At 47.4% G+C, this 19,838-nt stretch overlaps 1 protein-coding gene across 1 annotated transcript; it reads left to right on the top strand.

Annotated features, from left to right (window-relative positions):
- Positions 1 to 2,761: 2,761 nt before the first annotated feature.
- On the top strand, positions 2,762 to 14,543 carry GM2A (ganglioside GM2 activator). Its single transcript, XM_027081500.1, has 4 exons — positions 2,762 to 2,961; positions 8,064 to 8,225; positions 13,625 to 13,807; positions 14,146 to 14,543. The coding sequence occupies exons 1-4, from the start codon at positions 2,872 to 2,874 to the stop codon at positions 14,299 to 14,301; spliced, it is 591 nt and encodes a 196-aa protein (XP_026937301.1). The 5' UTR covers positions 2,762 to 2,871; the 3' UTR covers positions 14,302 to 14,543.
- Positions 14,544 to 19,838: the final 5,295 nt, after the last annotated feature.

The following is a 19,838-nucleotide window of genomic DNA, read 5'->3' as shown; positions in this document are numbered from 1 at the left end:
ACCCTAGTTTTTGTGGAGGTGGGGTAGGGTTATAGGAATGGGGGCAGGGCCTTTATTTTGTCAATTCCAAACTCCCTAACTATCCCTTCTGTTCACCCTTCCCCACTGGTAACAAGAAGTTCATTTCCTAAGTCTGTGAGTCTGTTTCTGTTTGGTAAATAAGTTCATTTGTATCATTTCTTTTTAGATTCCGCATATCCTTTGATATTTCTCTTTCTCTGTCTGACGTAACTTCATTCAGTATGACTGACAATCTCCATGTCATCCCTGTTGCTGCAAATGGTATTATTTCATTCTTTTTAATGGCTGAGTAATATTCCATTGTGTATATGTATAAGGTGAAAGGTTAATCAGCAACTACCTGCATGATCGGCTGGACACGCAGCTAATGATGTTTCTAGTCCTCGAAGTAGAACGGCTCCAGTATGTTCAGTTATCAACAGGAAACAGTGGCCCCCTTGCAAGGGTTACTAACCCAAAGAGCTGGGCGGGGAGGGAGGGAGGCTCCAACAGTCCCCCTGGCAACTAAGGAGCCCTTCTGACGTCATGCCCCCTGTAACTAATAGCCTCCTCCTCCCCTGTGTAGCGGAGATTGCAGCTGTGCCCTGCCAGCTGCCATCCGTACACAGTGGGGGGTCGTTCCAGGACATTTGCCTCTGACTTGCAAGATTCCCTGTCCAATAGTTGATGCCTCTGCCCCTGACTCCCTCTGGGTTCTTTCTTCAGTCTCATGGCTGGGCGACTGCAAGGACTGCAGGACTTCGGGGTGCAGCCCTACATCATTTCCTCCCAGCTCCTAAAGTCTCCATTCTCTCAGCCTCAGGCACACTCCTTCACACAAGAAGTCAATGGTCTTGGGCAGTAAAAGGTCAAATCTCCTGGCCACTTAGGAGAACCTCTCAATGAGGGGGCACATCCCTTGGGAATTAGAGTGCCTGACATCTCCATCTGGAGGGCTTTGGAGGAGATTGTGCAAAGCCAGAGACACAGTGACTGGAAACCAAGACCATAAGGAAGATGCAAGAAAGAACAGGACAGTAGCTTGTTCAGGGTGCTTGCTTCCAGTCAGGCAGACCCAGGCTTGTCTTGTAAGAGCCTGAGCAGGGGCCTTAACCTCTCTGGGCTCAGTTTCCTCATTTGCAAAACAAGGATTAATAATAATAATAATAACAGCAACAAACTACCTCCCAGTACTAAGCTATTCACTCATTCAAAAAATATTTACAGATTCAAGTCAGACAAAATAAAGGCCCTGCCCCCATTCCTATAACCCTACCCCACCTCCACAAAAACTAGGGTCTATTCAAGAAAAGCAATCCGCAAGTAAAGAGTAAAACAAAGAATGTTGCCCACCATCCAGTTCTACCTACAGTGCAGCCTGAAAGGGGTTCAGGGAGGAGATTAGGATGAGACACTCTGTGCTCTGGGAAAACTGACAGAACAGGCCTTAGATATTTAGATATGTTCAGGAAGAATTTTTATGAACCTGATTCTTGCATCTTCCTGTAATTAGAAAAGCACTAAAACCATTGACTAAGATATCTGTTCTTTGTGACTAGCAGCAACCTTCTACCGAGATGTGTGCTTGATTGCATGAACCCTTTCATTAGTTTGACACCACTTATAGCTCTGAGGGAACAGCCTCAGGAGAAGTGAGTTCTAGTTTTGCTTCTGCTATGTGACATTGGACAAGTCCTCTCACTCAGGGGGCCTGAAATTGCACTTGTGTATAATGAAGAGGTTGTGCTAGATGAGAGAGGGAAGAATGGGAGGAAGGTGTGCAATTAGAAAAGCATATTAAAAGATCAGGTAAAGTCTAGAGCTTAGTTAATAAATGCTGGTTCCTAGTTTTTATAAAAAAATACCCTTATATCTTAATGTTAACAATGGGGAAACTAGGAGAGAGTTTTGCACTATTTTTGCAACTTTTCTGTAATCTAAAATTAATTCCAAAATTAAAAATTTCTTTTAAAAGATGATTAGGTTGTTTTAAATTCTATTGATGCGTTCATTTACTCAACAAAGATTGCCTATTATGTGTCACATTACTAGTGACCAGAAGTCATGGTTCCACCCCTTGTGGGGTTTACGATCTAATGGTAATTTGGCAGGAATAGGGTCCCCATTGCTTTTAAAAAAATTAAACCTCAACTACGAAGTGTAGTAGCTTAGGGAAATCTTGGCTGATGAGGTATATATAAGCAGAATCCTTGCTCTATCTCTTCTTAGCTGTGTGACCTTGGCAAAGCTAACCTGCTTTATCATGTATGTTTCCTCAGTGGTAAAGTGGAGCAAAAAAATGGATTCCCTCGTTAAGTGCTTAACAGCGCTTGGCATGCATTAAAGCACTTACTAAAAATTATCATTATCATTAAAATAATTATTTAAAAGACACAGTGATTTGTAACACAGCTAAGGGGAAGCGTAGTATCGACAGGGAGCATGATATTTTTGTCAAGAAGGACTTGGGCGAACGAAAACATGACGGCCCTTCCAGCAGCGACGGTTCACAGCGTGAGTTCATAAACAACAGCCCCGCCCCTCCCTCGCGCTCCGGCCCCGCGCCGCCCCGTACTCAACCCGCCCCTTTTCTCCTCAGGCTCTGCCTTCGCCACTGAAGGCGGGGCCTGTCGCCCACGGGCGAAGTGCGGGGCTAAAGGAGGAACCTTTGCGGGGCGGATCCGGGAGAGCTCTGTCCAATCCCCGGCCCCGAAATCTCAGATCCGGAGGGGACGGGACGCACGGGGAAGTGGCCGCACTCAGCTTTGCCTAGCAATGCACAGCTTTGCATAACCAATACAGGCAGGCATTTAAAGGCGTCGTCGCCTCCACGAACCTTGTAGTTAACCCGGTGAGGACTCACCCTTTGCGATGAACCCTCTGATGCAGGCTCCTCTCCTCATCTCCCTAGGCTTGCTTCTCGCCGGCCCAGCGGCTGCTGCACGCGTCTTCTCGAACCGGGTGAGCATCCTATCCTTTAGGAGGCTGCTTCCAGCATCCCAGCCCAGCTCGGGATGTGCGGGCTGGGGTGGGATATGGGGGTGGCCTTTCCGGTCTCTAGAATTACTTCTTTTCAGCAGAGCCTCCCAAAGTCACTAACTGTGGGATTCTGAGTGGGTCCTTTGCTCTCTGCGGGTTTCAGTTTCCCCATCTGTACAGAGGGGTGGGCTGTAAGGCTTTGCTCTGCTCCAGACTGTTTTGGAAGGGTTAATCTCAGTCCCGTCTGTACTCCTGTCCTCTTTCCAAACGTCTGAGTGAAATTTTACGGAACTGCAAGACCAAGGCTCTAATCCCAGGCCCAGAGACGCAGCCCCGTTTACGTGCCCTCTCTTTTCCGCCATGAAAATGCCTGGAACCTTTTCCCTCCCCTCTGTACTGCTCTGAGGCGCTGCTCCTCCTCGTGGGTGGGTGGGTTTGAGAGGCTTTTCAGGCCAGAAGGTCCATACTTGCTCCTCTGGCGACAAAGGTGCAGCCCTGCTCCTGGGTGTGAGGCATGCAGAGGCAACAGCCTACAAGCTTCTCCCTTATCTTCTCACGCACCCTATGCTCCAGACCCTGGGAAAGGGGAAGTTCTGTCATTCTGAGAAGTAGAGAAGCCTAGTTCCTCTTTGCTGCATACCTGGGGGCCAGACACTTGGTATCTCTGGCAGCAGTCAAAGAGAGAGGCCCAGCCTAGGTCCCCTCCTGCCAACCTCCTTGGAAATATTTGTCAGAGCCAGGAACAGGGCGGTGTGAGGGAAAGTGGGATAGGACTAGGAGGCTTGGCTTCTGATTCCTCCTCTGTCTCTAATCCATGGGAGTGGCATTTGGGTTCCTTAAGCCTTGGTCTCCTTATCTGTACAATGGGCTGGATAGTGCCAACCTGCCTTTCTTTGATGGTTGTGGGTGAAGGGAAATGCTTCCGTGGATGGAAAAGCTCTTATATCTTAAACTCATAAAGTGATAGAAGCCAGTGGGCTCGGCCTCACCCTGCCCCAGGGGCAAGGAGTCTATTTTGCCTATTGAATGGAGGAGCAAAGAACTCTTGGCCTTATTGGCCCGGAGGGTTCACAGTTAGTCCCTGAGTGTAGGTTGAGAATGTTCCTCTTGGCTCCAGGTCTGACCACTATGAGGTGGTGTGGCTAAGTCTGGAACCAGTCCTACATCCCCGCTCTCCTACACGTCTTGGCTCTGGATGCCGTCCCAGACCAGAGGGTCTTACGTTGGCAGTTTTAGAGAGGCCATGAGACATCAGGGAGTTCACCCACCTTACCCAGCCCCATAGAGGATGGGGGACTCATCTGAGGTTACACAGCAAGGGGCACTTTCCATTCTTATCTGCTATCACCGGGTCTTCTCTGGGCTCATGTGATGCGGAACCTTACCCTGAAACCCTGGGCCACATGAAGGCTGTGGGGTGATAGTGAGTGTTTGAGCATCAGGAAACGGGCAGTTCCAGTTCCTCCAAAAGCATTAACCCAGTCTCATGCCCCTGGGCTGTGGTGATCCTTAGATAAAAGGGGAGAATGTCTAGCCCCAGGCTGGGTGCAAAATAGGTACTTAATAGACTCTCTGATAACTGTCTAATAGACTCTCTGATAACTGTCTAATAGACTCTCTGATAACTGTCTAATGTCATTTATTGTGCACATACTGTGTGCTATGTGTTGAGCCAGGTGCTTTGCTCTTTATTTCCCTAATAAACCTTTTTAGGGGAGTAATTTTAGACTTACAGAAAAGTTGCAAAGACAGTACAGAGTTCCCACACACTCCTCACTCGGTTTCCCCTAATGTTAACATTTTGTATTACCATGGTACATTTGTCAAGACTGAGAAACCAGCTTAGGTACATGACCACTAGCTAAACTCTAGACTTTATTTGAATTCTACCAGTTTTCCCATTAACATCCTCTTTCTGTTCCAGGATCCAGTCTCGGGCACTACATTGCATGTGTTGTCCTGTCTCCCCAGTCTCCTCTGGTCTGTGACAGTTTCTCAGACTTGTGTTTTCATGGCCGTGACAGTGTCGAGGAGTTGTGACCTGTACTTTCTGTATACAAACTTCTCACTCTTACAGTAGCCCTGTGAGAAGATATAGTTATGCCCATTTAATATATGAGGAAATTGAGCCTCAAGAGGGGTCAACTGACGCATGTTCTCAGCTAGTGAGAGTGGCTGAGGTATGGTTTTAATCCAGGTCTGTGATTTGGACGCATATTTCTGCCTCCACAGCTGTGCCTTTGCCCTCTGCTATACGTTGCCTCTTCCCACGTTAGCCTAGGCTGGGATGACAAGTATCTGGTGCCAGGCCTGCCCTTAGTGGGCATTGCTAACACATCATGCTTCCTTTTCCGGATGAGACTGGACTCAGCTGCAGAATTCACTGCGACAGAAGCCTCTAGTCAGCCATTGAGAAACCACCTTGTTAAGTCTCCCCAGAGCCTGAGGGCAGGAGGAGCGGGGTACTCTGGACACTTCCTCCAGCCTGGAATCAATCCTCGCTGTGAATCAGGCTGCCTTGGAATTTGTAAAAGCAGCTCTAGAAGATGGCTAGTCCTCCTACCCACCCTCCAGCCCAACTCTTAATCCCAGGCATGCTTTCATTTGATAGTGGCCTTCTAACTGATCTCCCGTGTTCTAAACTTAACCCTCTGCAGTCCATTCTCAACCATAAACCAGAGCGTGGCCCTCTCCTGCAATGGCGTTCCATTGCACTTATAGGAAATCCAGCCTCCTGAGGATGACCTATGAGGTCTGGCAGGAATTAAATGACCCTGCCACCCCTCTAAGCTTACTTGGGTGCCTCATCCACTACATCTAGCCCACTGGCCTTGCAGGGCCCAGAGCAGCTGAGCATCTTCCCGGTGCGGGGCCTTTGCCCATGTTCCCTCTGCCTGGACATTCCTTCAGTACTTGCGTGGCTGACTCCTCATCCTGCAGGATTATAACTTCCTCATCACCCTATTTAAGTGAGTCTTGTTACTCTCAACACGACCCTCTGTTTGTTTCTTTTATGGCACCCAGAGATCATAGTGGGTAATAGTCATTTACATTGGACTGTAAGCTCCTCACCGAAGGGCAGGCACATTTCTAATTGTTTACCTCTGTGAACAGCCCTTGGCCCCGGGCCTGTGATCACTGTTTCATAAATATCTGCGGAATGAATGTTGAAGGAAACATTTGTTGGTACCTACCCTGTCTAAGGGGCTGTGGGCAATGCAGGGATGAATCAGGCCTTTCTTAGTCATGGCCCAATGCTTCATTCCAAGGGACAGAAGCCCATTTCAAGAAGCTCAAGTAAAGGGAAGTTTATTCCAGGTAATCTCGTGGAACTAATGGCAGGAAGTGGCGGCTGGGATGTCTAATGGTTGTCATTTAGGGAGCCAGCTCATGCTTTGTGCCTGGCATTGTGTTATGAGCTTTATGTGCATGCTCTCACCCTCGCAACAGGTCTGGGAGGAAAGCAGAAATGACTGCACTTAAAAGATGTGGAAGTTGCAGCTCCAAAGGGGAAACTGGCCTGTAGAGTCACATGATATGGGGGTCGAGCTATGATTTCAAGCCATGCCTGCCAACTAAAGCCTTGATTTACCTATATCTTAGTCTAAAACCATGCCCCTGGCTGTCCCCCCTCACTGCCTATTTAGATAGGGGGCCGGAGGCAGGGGGCGACTCTGTTCTCTTTTCCACAGACCAGCAGAGCCCTTAGTTCTTGTCCCTTTGGCTTGGTCATGAGTCTGGGTGTTCTGGCTCTGACTTAAAGCTTATGACCCCATGACAGCTCAAAGCCCAAAGTCCTCTGAATGATTTTGCCTCTGTCTCACTTCCCAAATTGGAGGCAGAGAGAATCTGTCCACCTGGCCTGGGTTAAGTATTCTCTTTTGGCCCACCTACCCGTGGCTGTGTTGATGACGGGGGTCAACTTGGGGACTTGGTACTGGCAGGTTTTCCTTCTAAGATGGGATGTGCGTGGTGGGAATGCTGAAAGTCTCTCGCAGGTGGCCTTCAGGGGGCTGGGAAAGGTGTGAGTGGGTGGGCAGAGTCTGCATGGTATAGGAAGTGTTAAAGATCATAGACGGGGTTCTGTGGGAGTGGGGAGTCAGTGGTCATGTGTAGTTGGACGCGATGGTGGAATAAGGAATCAGGAGACCTCTTGGGGGATGTGGAGGAAGAGGAGGAGATATGGCTCAGCAGAGGGGAGAGGAAGGACGTGGGGTGTGGGACAGGGCAGGGCATGCGCAATGGGAGTTAAGAAAGCACTGGTTAGGGCTTCCCTGGTGGCGCAGTGGTTGAGAGTCTGCCTGCCGATGCAGGGGACACGGGTTCGTGCCCCGGTCTGGGAAGATCCCACATGCCGTGGAGCGGCTGGGCCCGTGAGCCATGGCCGCTGAGCCTGCGTGTCCGGAGCCTGTGCTCCGCAACGGGAGAGGCCACAACAGTGAGAGGCCTGCATACTGCAGAAAGCACTGGTTAGGATTGTGCAAGTTTGTTCACTAGGGATTGTTCAACAGAGGGCCCACTGGGGATCTTTTCAGGTGTGTCCTAGTCCCTCCCTGGGCTAATTGTGCCTCCTTGAGGGTAGGGTGTTAGATGTTGTTATGTTTCCCACTGTGTTTTGTGTTCCCTATTGTTCCTGGCCCTGGATTGGGCCTGGGCTGTGACGTGAGTAAGGTTCTGGGCATGGGCTGCAAAGCCGAATCCTCCAAAAGCCTCCCTCTAAGGAGATGCCAAGACTAGTTGGAGAGGAGTGGAGAGCAGGGAGGTGAGAGATCAGAGAAGGCATCTACCAAAGATGGATATGGTTAGTCTCCTATTTTGAAGTTCAAGGTCTGTGATTCTGTGCTCTATAGTTCACGCACACTTTTGGGAGATTGTCTTCTAGTTTAGTCCTGCCTATGGAATGGGTAGGACCGATGTTATTCCAGGTTTACAGATGTGGAGTTGCAGATGAAGCTCATAGAGGGCAGGTACCTCGCCGATGGGCACACTGTCAGTAAACTGCTCTGTTAATCCTTCTAACCTGTGACAGTTCCTTTTGTCAACTTTTCTTTTCTCTTCTTTTCTTGCTGCCTTATTGTCCTTAGCTCTCCCAGCTCAGTAGCTTTTCCTGGGATAACTGCGATGAGGGGAAGGACCCTGTGGTGATCAACAGCCTGACTGTGGAACCTGACCCCATTGTCATTCCTGGGAACATGACCGTCAGTGCTGAGGTCAGGACCACTGCGTACCTCAAAGATCCTCTGAAGGTGAGCCCAGGGGTGGGCAGGTTCAGGGAGGTGCTGGAGGGAAGGTGCTATGGGCCAGAGGGAGGGCCCTGAGGCATGTATGCTCAGGGAACTGAATAATTTTGGAATCCTGGAATCCCAGAGCAGCAAAAGAAGCATAGATTTGTTAAATGTCCTTTCATAAGTTTATTTGCCTTTTGTATTTTTGTTTAGGAATAACCAGTTCATTCATGCCTGTTGCCTGCTTTGGGGGTGGATATTTGCATGTTTTCATACAGAACAATAGAAACTTTCTGTGTATCCATTGCAACTCCATATATTGTAGTCCTTTCCTCACTGGTTTGCATTGCTACCTTTATACCATATTATTATTTTTTTAATATTTATTTGTTTATTTGGCTGCATCAGGTCTTAGTTGCGGCACGCGGGCTCTTCATTGCAGGGCACGGGGCTTCTCTCTCGTTGTGGCACGCGGGCTCCGGAACATGTGGGCTTAGTAGTTGTGACATACACTGTATTCTTGTATGCCTTCAGCCTGTCCTGGTGCAGATCTCTTCTGGCACCAGTTTCCTTTTGACTCTTTAAAAGGATTTCTGATTTGGAATCTGTGTACCTGAAACTACCCTTTGACTTGGTTAATCACAGCCCCTACCTCATACATTTCTCTGAGCGATTACTGAGTTAATAACATGGATAGTTCCTTGCACAGGGCCTGGCACACAAGACCAGCTCGGTACATGTTAGCCCTTGTTAAGTTAGTATCAATCTCTTCCTGTGGCTTCTTTGACCCAGACAGAGTCCTGTACGTGCAAACAGCTCTCAGGCTTTGCTTTGCCCAGCACCTCTTCCCGAGTCTTCTCCAGGCTAGGTCACTGCATTTTCTTTAGCTGTTCTTCAAGTGATTTTCTACCAGGGTCACATTTCTACACTACCTCCACTGAGTCTGGAGCAAAGAGCTCTTTAGCGAGCTGGCCATCATGCTTGCTCTTCTGCCACTGCCATGCAAATCAGTTTCCAGGAACACTGATGCAGTACAACTGACTTGGAAGGAAAAAGCTGGTGAACTCGTTTTTCTTCCCCCAGCCTTCTTCTGGCTTCTTTGTAGGCCATTAAGATGGGTTCCCCCCCACCCATTTTCTATTACAGATCTTCCTCAACTTACGTCCCAGTGAACCTAGCATAAGTTGAAAAATCTCGTTAAGTCGAAAATGCATTTAATACACCTAACCTACGAAACATCACAGCTTAGCCTCACCTACCTTAACCACACTCAAAACATGTACATTAGCCTACAGTTGGGCAGAATCGTTTAACACAAAGCCTATTTTGTGATAAGGTGCTGAATATTGAATACTGTACTGAAAGTGAAAACCAGAATGGTTGTCTGGGTACAGGATGGTTTAAGTTGTTTACCCTCGTGATCGCATGGCTGATTGGGAGCTGTGGCTTCCTGTCACTGCCCAGCATCACCAGAGAGAATGGTACTGCATATTGCTAGCCCTGAAAATGATCACAATTCAAAACAGGAAGTACAGTTTCTACTGAATGTGTATTGCTTCTGTACCATCGTAAAGTTGAAAAATTGTAAGTTGAACCATCGTCAGTCTGTACTTTATTACCTGTCATAAATTTGGGCCATTGAGCTTTTTAAAACTGGACTCAGATTCCCACTGCCCCTTCCCTTCCTCCTACATTTCTCTTATGTATATAGTTTTGATTTGGATCCTTTATCTTTTTAGGGTATGTGCATACTAGCTATTAAATGAAAGCCTCTCACCACTTGGGTAGGAGAAAAGATGATGAGTCTCCTTTTACAGATAAGGGACACTGAAGCTCAGAGAAGGATGCAACTTGCCCCAGGTCAGCATTCAAGGCTGCTGTCCTTATCTGTCTAATGTTTCCTATTCCTGAGCTCTTTCTGGCAGGGAGGTGGAATTAGTGCTTGGAGTTTTAGCAGGGGAGTATGCCAGGACTTTCCCCTTGACAGCAAAGAACCCCGCCCCCCAGGAGAGCTGCTAGGATGCAAGCACTGTATGAGCCTGAAGGGCTCTTAAGGTTAATGGCTTCTCTCCTTGTTACTGGGGCCCAGAGAGGAGTGACTGGTCCAGGCCACGCACCTGTTAGTGGCAGGAGAGAAACCTCCTCCTCTTCTGACCTTGTTGAAGTGAAATTTCTTCAATCAAAAGTCCCATTTGAGGCTTCCCTGGAGCCCGAGCTCTGCAACAAGAGAAGCCACCGCAGTGAGAAGCCCGGGCACTGCAACAAAGAGTAGCCCCCGCTCGCCGCAACTAGAGAAAGCCCACGCGCAGCAATGAAGACTCAACGCAGCCAAAAATAAATAAATTAAATAAATTAAACAAAAAATTAAGAGGAAAAAAAAGTCCCGTTTGGAACCTGGGTGGACTTGATGCCAGCTACAATTTTTAGAAGTTGGATTCGCCAGATTCTGTGAGCCATGGGCAAGGTTAGAGTCTGTCCAGGAACGCCTTTTTCTTTTGATGTGTTCCACAGGATTTGGCATAATTTAGAACTCCCTTCTTTGAGCTCTCAAGTTCCAGCCTCTGAGACCTTGGTTTCCCCATCCTCAGGAATCGTAACTTGCTACCACATTTGGCATGTACACTTATTTCAGGCTTTTAGACATGTAGCTTTCAGCCCTGATGGTTTACCTTTTTTTTCCCCTCTAAAGTCCTGTACCTGCAATGCCCCTGCCTGAGCCCTGTGATTGAGATATAACTGCCCCTTCCCTGATCTCATCAAAATGTCTCCCCTTCAAGTCAGTTGCCAACAGTGGGTCTTTTTTTTTTTTTAATTATTTTATTTTTGGCTGCATTGGGTCTTTGTGGCTGTGTGTGGGCTTTCTCTAGTTGCGGTGAGCGGGGGCTACTCTTCGTTGTGGTGCATGTGCTTCTCATTGCAGTGGCTTCTCTTGTTGTGGAGCACAGGCTCTAGGAACGTGGGCTTCAATAGTTGTGGCATACAGGCTCAGTAGTTGTGGCTCGTGGGCTCTACAGCGCAGGCTCAGTAGTTGTGGCGCACAGGCTTATTTGCCCCACGGCATGTGGGATCTTCCTGGACCAGGGCTCGAACCCGTGTCCCCTGCACTGGCAGGCGGATTCTTAACCACTACACCACCAAGGAAGCCCCTATCAGTGGGTCTTTATCTAGAGCCTTGTGTGCCTAGCCCTGAGCTAGAGGCCAAGAGAAAAGTCATTGTTTTCAACTTGCAAGAAACTTGGACTCTTAGGATGTCAGAACTGGTAGGTCTCTTCAAGATCATGAGATCCAAATACTCCATGGTCAAGATGGAGGAGCAGAGGCCTGAGGGGGGAAGGGACTTGCCCAAGCACCCTGGTGGGTACAGGGATCGTGATTCCATTACCCGTCAGTGCCTCTGTCTGTCTTGTGGCACCAGGTCCCATGACACGGGTTTATTTAGGTTGAGCTGTGGAGGTGCTAAGGTAGTCCTGGAGTAGAGGGATTGATGGTCGTTTATTACTCAGCTTTGCTTGAATTTTTTTTTTGCCCACACCGCACGTCTTGTGGGATCTTAGTTCCCCAACCAGGGATTGAACTCGGGCCCATGGCAGTGAAAGCACCAAGTCCTAACCACTGGACAGCCCAGGGAACTCCCCCTGCTTGCTCTTCTGAGCCATAGGAACAAGTAGACTGAGAACAAGGACTGGAAAATCAGCCATGGTTTGTAATCCCCAAACGGCAGGCATGGCTGTTGCCTTAAGTTCGGGGTGCCCCCGCTGAGTACCTCCTGTGCTGTGCTTGTCCTGGCTGGGAGAGGCCTGGCTCCTGGTGGATGCAGCCCCACAGGCTTCCAGTGTGGTAAGAGGAGCCCAGGCAGGACTTGGTCCCCGCTGGTCCCCTCAGCTGGGTGTTCTTTCTTGTTCAGGGCAGAACTGGCTCAACCATTTTCATTGGGGTGTTAGCAAAACAAGGAGGGGTATGGAGGGGAGAAGTCCAGCAGGAAGTAATTTTTGGATTTCAGGCACTATGCTAAGTGTTTGACAGGCATTGTCGCACTCAGTGGGACCTTGTGAGAGAGGCAGACACTCTTAAAATATCCCATTTTGGAGATAAGGGAATGGAGACAGAAGAAATTCCCCAAGGGCACAAGAGTAGGAAGTGGCCGAAGTAGCATTCTACTCCAGGCCCTCAGCTCTTTCTAGGCAAAGGGGTTGAAGCAGGCTTGGCAGGAGAGGAGACAGGAGGGCTGGGAGGGGACCGTGCATGACTCGGGGTGGGGAGTAACATGTGGGTCAGCAGAGTGGGATGAGGCAAATTTGAGTTTGTCCACTCAGCATACAGGCTGCGCGGACTTATCCCTTCCTCCTGGACCTGGATCCTGACACCTGGGGCAGTTGGAAGACTGAGTCCACAGCCTGGGGAGCCAGTCTGAGCCCAGCAGGCTCAAGGGGAATAGTGCCCATCCAGGATTTGTCTCTTAGAAACAAAAGCCCTGAATCAAGTGAACTTGGGGGCTGGGATTCATAGAATGCTGTGATGTTACAGCCGAGAGTGGTTTCCTGCCGTTACACCCACAGAGAATCAGACTTCCTCCTGCCCTTTCCCGACACTTCTCCCTGACACCTCTGGGGGGATACGATCATGGTCCCTAAGGCACCACTCATTTGGCTCTCAGGCAGCTAATACTTAGTGAATGCTTAGCCCGTGCCATGCACAACTGGTCAGCCCCCACCTCCAGAACAGGAGCAGAATCGTGGCAGCACAGAGGTGTGAAGTACTCACAGGTCTCCCCATCCAGCTTCTCTCTGGGTGCAGGAGTCCTTTTGTAGCTTCCGCAACAGGGTCCAGGCAGCCCATCTCTTCTTGAGGTAGTTCCATCTGTTGTAACTTCACTATGATTGTTAAGATCTTCCTAATAGCAATCCCAGAATGATCCCTCTGTAAATTCCTATTGTTTTCAGTTCTGTCTTCTATGGCTGTACAGAGAAAATAGGATCCAAGAATAGCAGATGGGTTTCATCTTGGTAACCAACTCCAATCAGTTGGCGGTAGCTGCCTGAAGTCCTCTGAAGGAAAAGGTTCTGAAGCCAAGATTGGGCTGAGAAGGAAAGTCTAGAAGCAGTGCCACAGTTAGCCAATTAGCAGTTAGATGACAAGTGCATTTCAACTTCAACCAATGGGTAGTGACTCCCTAAAGAATTATAAGACTGTGGTTCAGTGCAGGGGGAAAAATGTTACATTCGATTATTAATGTCAGCTACGGGCACAGGAAAGGATAGTGTTGGAGCATGTGCCACAATACTGTCATTTCTCGATCAGAATATCTCCCAGATCCCATCCAATTAAAGACTCTGTTAAAATAAAAGGCTGACCTTTTAAAGAGGCGGAGGAACTGGTATGTTTGCCTTGGAATTTTACACTTTCTCCAACTCTCTCACCAGGTGGTACTAACTCTGGAGAAGGAAGTGGCTGGCTTTTGGGTCAAAGTCCCATGTGTGGAGCAACTTGGCAGCTGCACCTACGAGAACTTCTGTAATGTGCTTGAAGTGTTAACTCCCGATGAGAATCCCTGCCCAGAACCCCTGCACACCTATGGGCTTCCCTGTCACTGTCCCTTCAAACGAGTAAGTGTAGGGAGGGGAGAGCATTCCCACCGTGACTAGAGTAGAGACATGGGGTTTGGAGACGTTCTCTTGCAGACCTGGATGTCTGTGGGTGTAAATTGATCTGATCTATCCTGAATCACTTATCTTTTGGGGGCCTCGGTTTATCCAGCTGTGAATGGGAGACCTGAAGCTCGATCTGACCTCTGGTGTCCTTTTGCTGTCACATTCTGTGCTCTGCCTGGCTCTTAGGAGGGTGGGAGGAGGGGCGGTTTGCAGCTGCATTCCTAGAGGTCACTCCAGGAGAGAGTCCCATCTGTAGGCTCTCACTGACCTGTGGTCCACTGCCTTTCCCACAGGGTACCTACTCACTTCCCAAGTCTGACTTCTTCCTGCCTGACCTGGAGCTGCCCAGCTGGCTCAGCAGTGGGAACTACCGCTCGAAGATCACCCTAAGCATCAACGGGGAGCATCTGGGCTGTGTCAAAATCTCCGCCTCCCTAAAGAGCAAATAAGGTGGCACCTGCCACAGCAGAATGAAGGGGATGTAGGAAGGCATCCTCTTCTTCTGTCTTACGTTGGCCAAGGCCAGATTCTACTCTCTGTCCTTTCTCAAGCCCCTTTCTACAATGATGACACTCCCCCGCTGAAAGTCATTTTATGCCACCTACAAAATTTTTAGGTGTGGGCCAGCAGCCCTAACCTAAAGGAGAATGAGCCTCGTGGTTTTTTTGTTTGTTTTTTTGCTTTTTTGTTTTGTGGTACACAGGCCTCTCATTGTTGTGGCCTCTCCCGTTGCGGAGCACAGGCTCCGGACGCGCAGGCTCAGTGGCCATAGCTCACGGGCCCAGCCGCTCTGCATGTGGGATCTTCGCGGACTGGGGCACGAACCTGTATCCCCTGCATTGGCAGGCGGACTCTCAACCATTGCGCCACCAGGAAAGCCCCGAGCCTGGTGGTTTTTGACAGCCCAGGACATCTACTGGGCTGGCCACTGCATTTTCCTCCTCACCCCCATGGCTTTCTCTCTAAGAGCTCAACTCATTTTCTAAATGGTCAAGGAAGGGGGCTAACACATTTTGTGACCCCACGTTCAGGCTGACCCAGTCTTGGTCTCCTGAAGTACCTTTATGATTTTTCTCATTGATTTTTTGTGTGCATCGCTGACCTAAAAGCAGAGGGAGAGTACTAACAGTTTTCATTTTACTCCCACCCCCCTCTTACAACGAAGGGTCTGAAGGAGTCAATCTCAGTCTGTTCCTCCATTAACGTCTATGATTTAGTATTCTTTTCTAGACTTGCCCAGTTAACAGTGGGGCACAGTGTATCCTGGAGAGGCAGGGCATGTGATGGGAGAGATATCTGAGAATGCTCTGTGTTTAAGATAGTCTGCGAACTCAGGTACCTGCAGGGCAAAGCGCAAGACATCAGTACGTGATGAGACCACAAGGAACATGTTGTTTGCCAGCACATGTTCCATTTTTTCCTTTGTATAACATAACTGATCTGAGGCAGCTGCTGCCCAGTCTCGAGCTGGGGGTATAATCAGGGATGTGGGGAGTGGGGTGAGTTGGGAAGGGCACATCTGGTCCGTAGGGACAGCTGCTATCTAGCTATAGCTAGTGAGTACCACAGGAGAGTATGGGCCCAGCATTGCCAAATATTCTCAATTTCTTTTTCACTCGAGAAGCCAGAAATCCAGACTTTTATATGAAATCAATTTTTAAATATTGGCAACGAATTATTTTTTTAAATACTGAGCAGGCAGAAGGGGCCAAACAGACTTGTCACTGGGGAAATCTGGTTGGCTCATGGGTGGCCAGTTCGTGGCCTTGGATATAAGAACATGCATGCCTTGTCCTTTTAACCTTGAGACAACTCCTCCACCACTGTGTCTCCCTCCATCGGGTCAAAGCCATAGTGCCTGACCCTAGAATGCTCCTCCAGTGCTGGGGGAGTGGAGGCGGCCTCAGAGCTGTGAGCTCAGGGATCACGAGGCTGCCTGCCCTGGCCTTGGAGCACTGTCAGGGTGAGTGGGGCAGAGGCTGAACAGGCGGACCCACCAGCAGCCACTCTGTGGAGCAGGGATCCAGCGAAGAGAGGTGGACTCATGTCACGTGCCTGGCTTTGTTCACTGTCCTGTCCTCTCATGACAACTTAATCACCCATGACCAGCCCCGGGTTCTGGGCTCACATGAAGGCTAGAATTGTAATAAATCTTTTTAACTTGAGGAGAATTCCTCCTTTGTTGTGGCTGCGTATTTTCTCATTGATCACATCTCAGGATTTTTTTCTTTTTCTTTTTTAAACATCTCTACTGGAGTATAATTGCTTTCCAATGGTGTGTTAGTTTCTGCTTTATAACAAAGTGAATCAATTATACATATGTTCCCATATCTCTTCCCTCTTGCGTCTCCCTCCCTCCCACCCTCCCTATCCCACCCCTCTAGGTGGTCACAAAGCACTGAGCTGATCTCCCTGTGCTGTGCAGCTGCTTCCCACTAGCTATCTATTTTACATTTGGTAGAGTATATATGTCCATGCCACTCTCTTACTTCGTCCCAGCTTACCCTTCCCTCTCCCTGTGTCCTCAAGTCCATTCTCTACGTCTGCGTCTTTATCCCTGTCCTGCCCCTAGGTTCTTCAGAACCTTTTTTTTTTTTTAGATTCCATATATATGTGTTAGCATATGGTATTTGTTTTTCTCTTTCTGACTGACTTCACTGTATGACAGACTCTAGGTCCATCTACCTCACTACAAATAACTCAATTTCGTTTCTTTTTATGGCTGAGTAATATTCCATTGTATATATGTGCTACATCTTCTTTATCCATTCATCTGTTGATGGACACTTAGGTTGCTTCCATGTCCTGGCGATTGTAAATAGAGCTGCAATGAACATTGTGGTACATGTCTGTTTTTGAATTTTGGTTTTCTCAGGGTATATGCCCAGTAGTGGGATTGCTGTGTTGTATGGTAGTTCTATTTTTAGTTTTTAAAGGAACTTCCTTACTGTTCTCCATAGTGGCTGTGTCAATTTACATTCTCACCAACAGTGCAAGAGGGTTCCCTTTTCTCCACACCCTCTCCAGCATTTATTGTTTGTAGATTTTTTGATGATGCCCATTCTGACTAGAGTGACATCTCGGGATTTCTGGAGCTTGTTTTCTGGGCTGTTTCTGCCAGAAGAGTTTGTGGCAGTGGGACAGGTGAGCTGAGGTGATGCCAGGGACTGACTCTTCTGTTTCTGTCTCCTGTGCTGCTTGTTATCTCAGCTTCATTCTGTCTCATCACCATCCAGCTTCCTTGGTTGTTTTTTTGCCTTCCCATCGCACTGTGACCTCTCCAGCCCTTTTCTTCCCCCTCCTGGATCTTTTGAGTTGAGCCTTATTCTCCCAGTTGCATCCTTGCACGGAAGGAAGCTCGATAGTTCGGTTAGTCTTTGTGTGCCATGCCATGCTCTCGGCTCAGATGCTCCTCCAAGTCTTGGTGGGGGGCAGTGAGAGGTTGTGTGGGGAGATGGTGAGAATCTCAAATCACAGGGAAAAGTGAACTTTTTAATAAATGGTGCTGAGCCAAATGGAAAGCCATTTGGAGAAAGTTGAAATTAGATCTATACTTAATGCCGTATGCAAGAATAAACTCCAAGTGAATCCAGGGTCTAAGTGTTAAAAATGAAACCATACAGATACTAAAAGGAAACATGGGTGAAACATCCAGAGGCAATAAAGACTGATACATTTGACTACATATGAAAAAAAAATGCTTGGCAAGAAACACCAGTCAAAAGACTGGAAGAAAATATTTACAGCACATATCATAGACAAAAGGTTAATAATATTCCTACTATAAAGAATTGTCGGGGCTTCCCTGGTGGCGCAGTGGTTGAGAATCTGCCTGCTAATGCAGGGGACACGGGTTCAAGCCCTGGTCTGGGAAGATCCCACGTGCCGCGGAACAACTAGGCCCGTGAGCCACAACTACTGAGCCTGTGCATCTGGAGCCTGTGCTCCGCAACAGGAGAGGCCGCGATAGCGAGAGGCCCGCGCGCCGCGATGAAGAGTGGCCCCTGCTTGCCACAACTAGAGAAAGCCCTCGCACAGAAACGAAGACCCAACACAGCAAAAATAAATAAATAAACTCCTCCCCCCTCCCCCCAAAAAAAAAGAATTGTCAAGGGATCAAAAACCTGATAGAAAAACTGGGAAAAGAATTGAACAGACAAACTCTCACACAAAGGTATAAAAATGACCCTTAAACATGAAAAACAATGTTGAAACTCACTTCAAGATCAGAAAAATGTAAATTGAAACAATATTGACATAACATTTGTCATTTCTTGGGTTGGCAAAAAATAAGTACACCACCACAACCCACCAGGCAAGGCTGTGTGGAAACAGGTCCTCTCATACACAGCTGGTAGGAATGCAAACTGATTCAGTCCTTGAGGGGAATTTGTCAGTGTTACTTGTCATGTAAGGAAAGAGTGTAAGAAAAATACACGTGTGTCTGCTCATTTGTACATAAGGAAAAATGAGCCAGGAACTAATGAATTGCTTATTTACAGAGAGTGGAAAGAAGAGGGAAATGATAACAGTTTATAAAGGATGAAGAGGATGGGATGCTTCTGAGTATATCTTTGCTTGTATCTGACTCTTAGAACCATATAATGTTTCTGATTCCCAAATCATGATTAAAATCAACCAGGAGATAAGAGAAATTTAACATGGAATACAAACTAACAAAACCTATTTCAAATGAAAACCCATTTCAAATAATTCAACCACACTGAAGTGGGTGGGGAAAAAATAAAATTACAGTATTTTGATGGGGTACTATAAAGCAACAGAAAAAAGGAACTGCACACAAATACTGAATGTACTCTAATTAGTCAATTAGTTTTTTCACAGGAGTAGCAGTTAGCAATTTTGAAAGTATTTCATGTGTATATTAGGATTGAGAAAATGAATAAGTATATTATGGACACTGAGAGCATAGGGGCATATTGAAAGGACACAGGAACCAACCTGAGCTCTCAGTGGCCAAATCTTGGACAACTTGAGCAAGAAAAGAAATATTGACAGTAATGGGTTATAATCCATTGAATAAACATCCTTGTGTCCATACACAACAGAATCCCAATTAAATGTAGAAGAAATGGCAAAAATGGGGAAAAAAAACAACGTCATTAGGCAAATGCCATTGTAAGAATTGTTGCAGACAAGAAACATCTATGTGTGCTAAAATTATTGGATAAACGTATGATGAGAAACAGGATTTTGCATGGTCTCAAGATATCTCCTTACAGGATACAATTACAAAGGGGAAAAATATAGTGGAGAAATCTGGCAGACACCACTTAACCAACTGATCAAATTTAACATCACCAGTAAGACATACTGACATTGTGCACTTCCCAATATGGTACACTGATAAAGGACAGTGACACTTCTCTGGTATTGTCCAAAACGTATAATCTCAATTTCATCCCAAGAAAGATCACACATGGAGAACAGTATGGAGGTTCCTTAAAGAACTACAAATAGAACTACCATATGACCCAGCAATCCCACCACTGGGCATATACCCTGAGAAAACCATAATTCAAAAAGAGTCATGTACCAAAATGTTCATTGCAGCTCTATTTACAATAGCCCGGAGATGGAAACAACCTAAGTGTCCATCATCGGATGAATGGATAAAGAAGATGTGGCACATATATACAATGGAATATTACTCAGCCATAAAAAGAAACGCAATTGAGCTTTTGTAGTGAGGTGGATAGACCTAGAGTCTGTCATACAGAGTGAAGTAAGTCAGAAAGAGAAAGACAAATACCGTATGCTAACACATATATATATGGAATTTAAGAAAAAAAATGTCATGAAGAACCTAGGGGTAAGACAGGAATAAAGACTCAGACATACTAGAGAATGGACTTGAGGATATGGGGAGGGGGAAGGGTAAGCTGTGACAAAGCGAGAGAGAGGCATGGACATATATACACTACCAAACGTAAAACAGATAGCTAGTGGGAAGCAGTCGCATAGC

The sequence above is a fragment of the Aethalodelphis obliquidens genome, unplaced genomic scaffold (assembly GCF_003676395.1).
Source record: "Aethalodelphis obliquidens isolate GAN/ISIS:26980383/991018 unplaced genomic scaffold, ASM367639v1 scaffold45, whole genome shotgun sequence".
Classification (NCBI taxonomy): Eukaryota; Metazoa; Chordata; class Mammalia; order Artiodactyla; family Delphinidae; genus Aethalodelphis; species Aethalodelphis obliquidens.
Note: the sequence above shows the minus strand (reverse complement) of the source record. Positions and strands in the feature narration are given on the sequence as shown.

Excerpts from the sequence above, each read along its gene's own strand:
- GM2A (XM_027081500.1), top strand. The coding sequence starts at position 2,872 with ATGAACCCTCTGATGCAGGCTCCTCTCCTCATCTCCCTAGGCTTGCTT. Across the intron at positions 8,226-13,624 it reads ACCTCAAAGATCCTCTGAAG|GTGGTACTAACTCTGGAGAA; the intron begins GTGAGCCCAGGG and ends CTCTCTCACCAG. Across the intron at positions 13,808-14,145 it reads GTCACTGTCCCTTCAAACGA|GGTACCTACTCACTTCCCAA; the intron begins GTAAGTGTAGGG and ends CCTTTCCCACAG.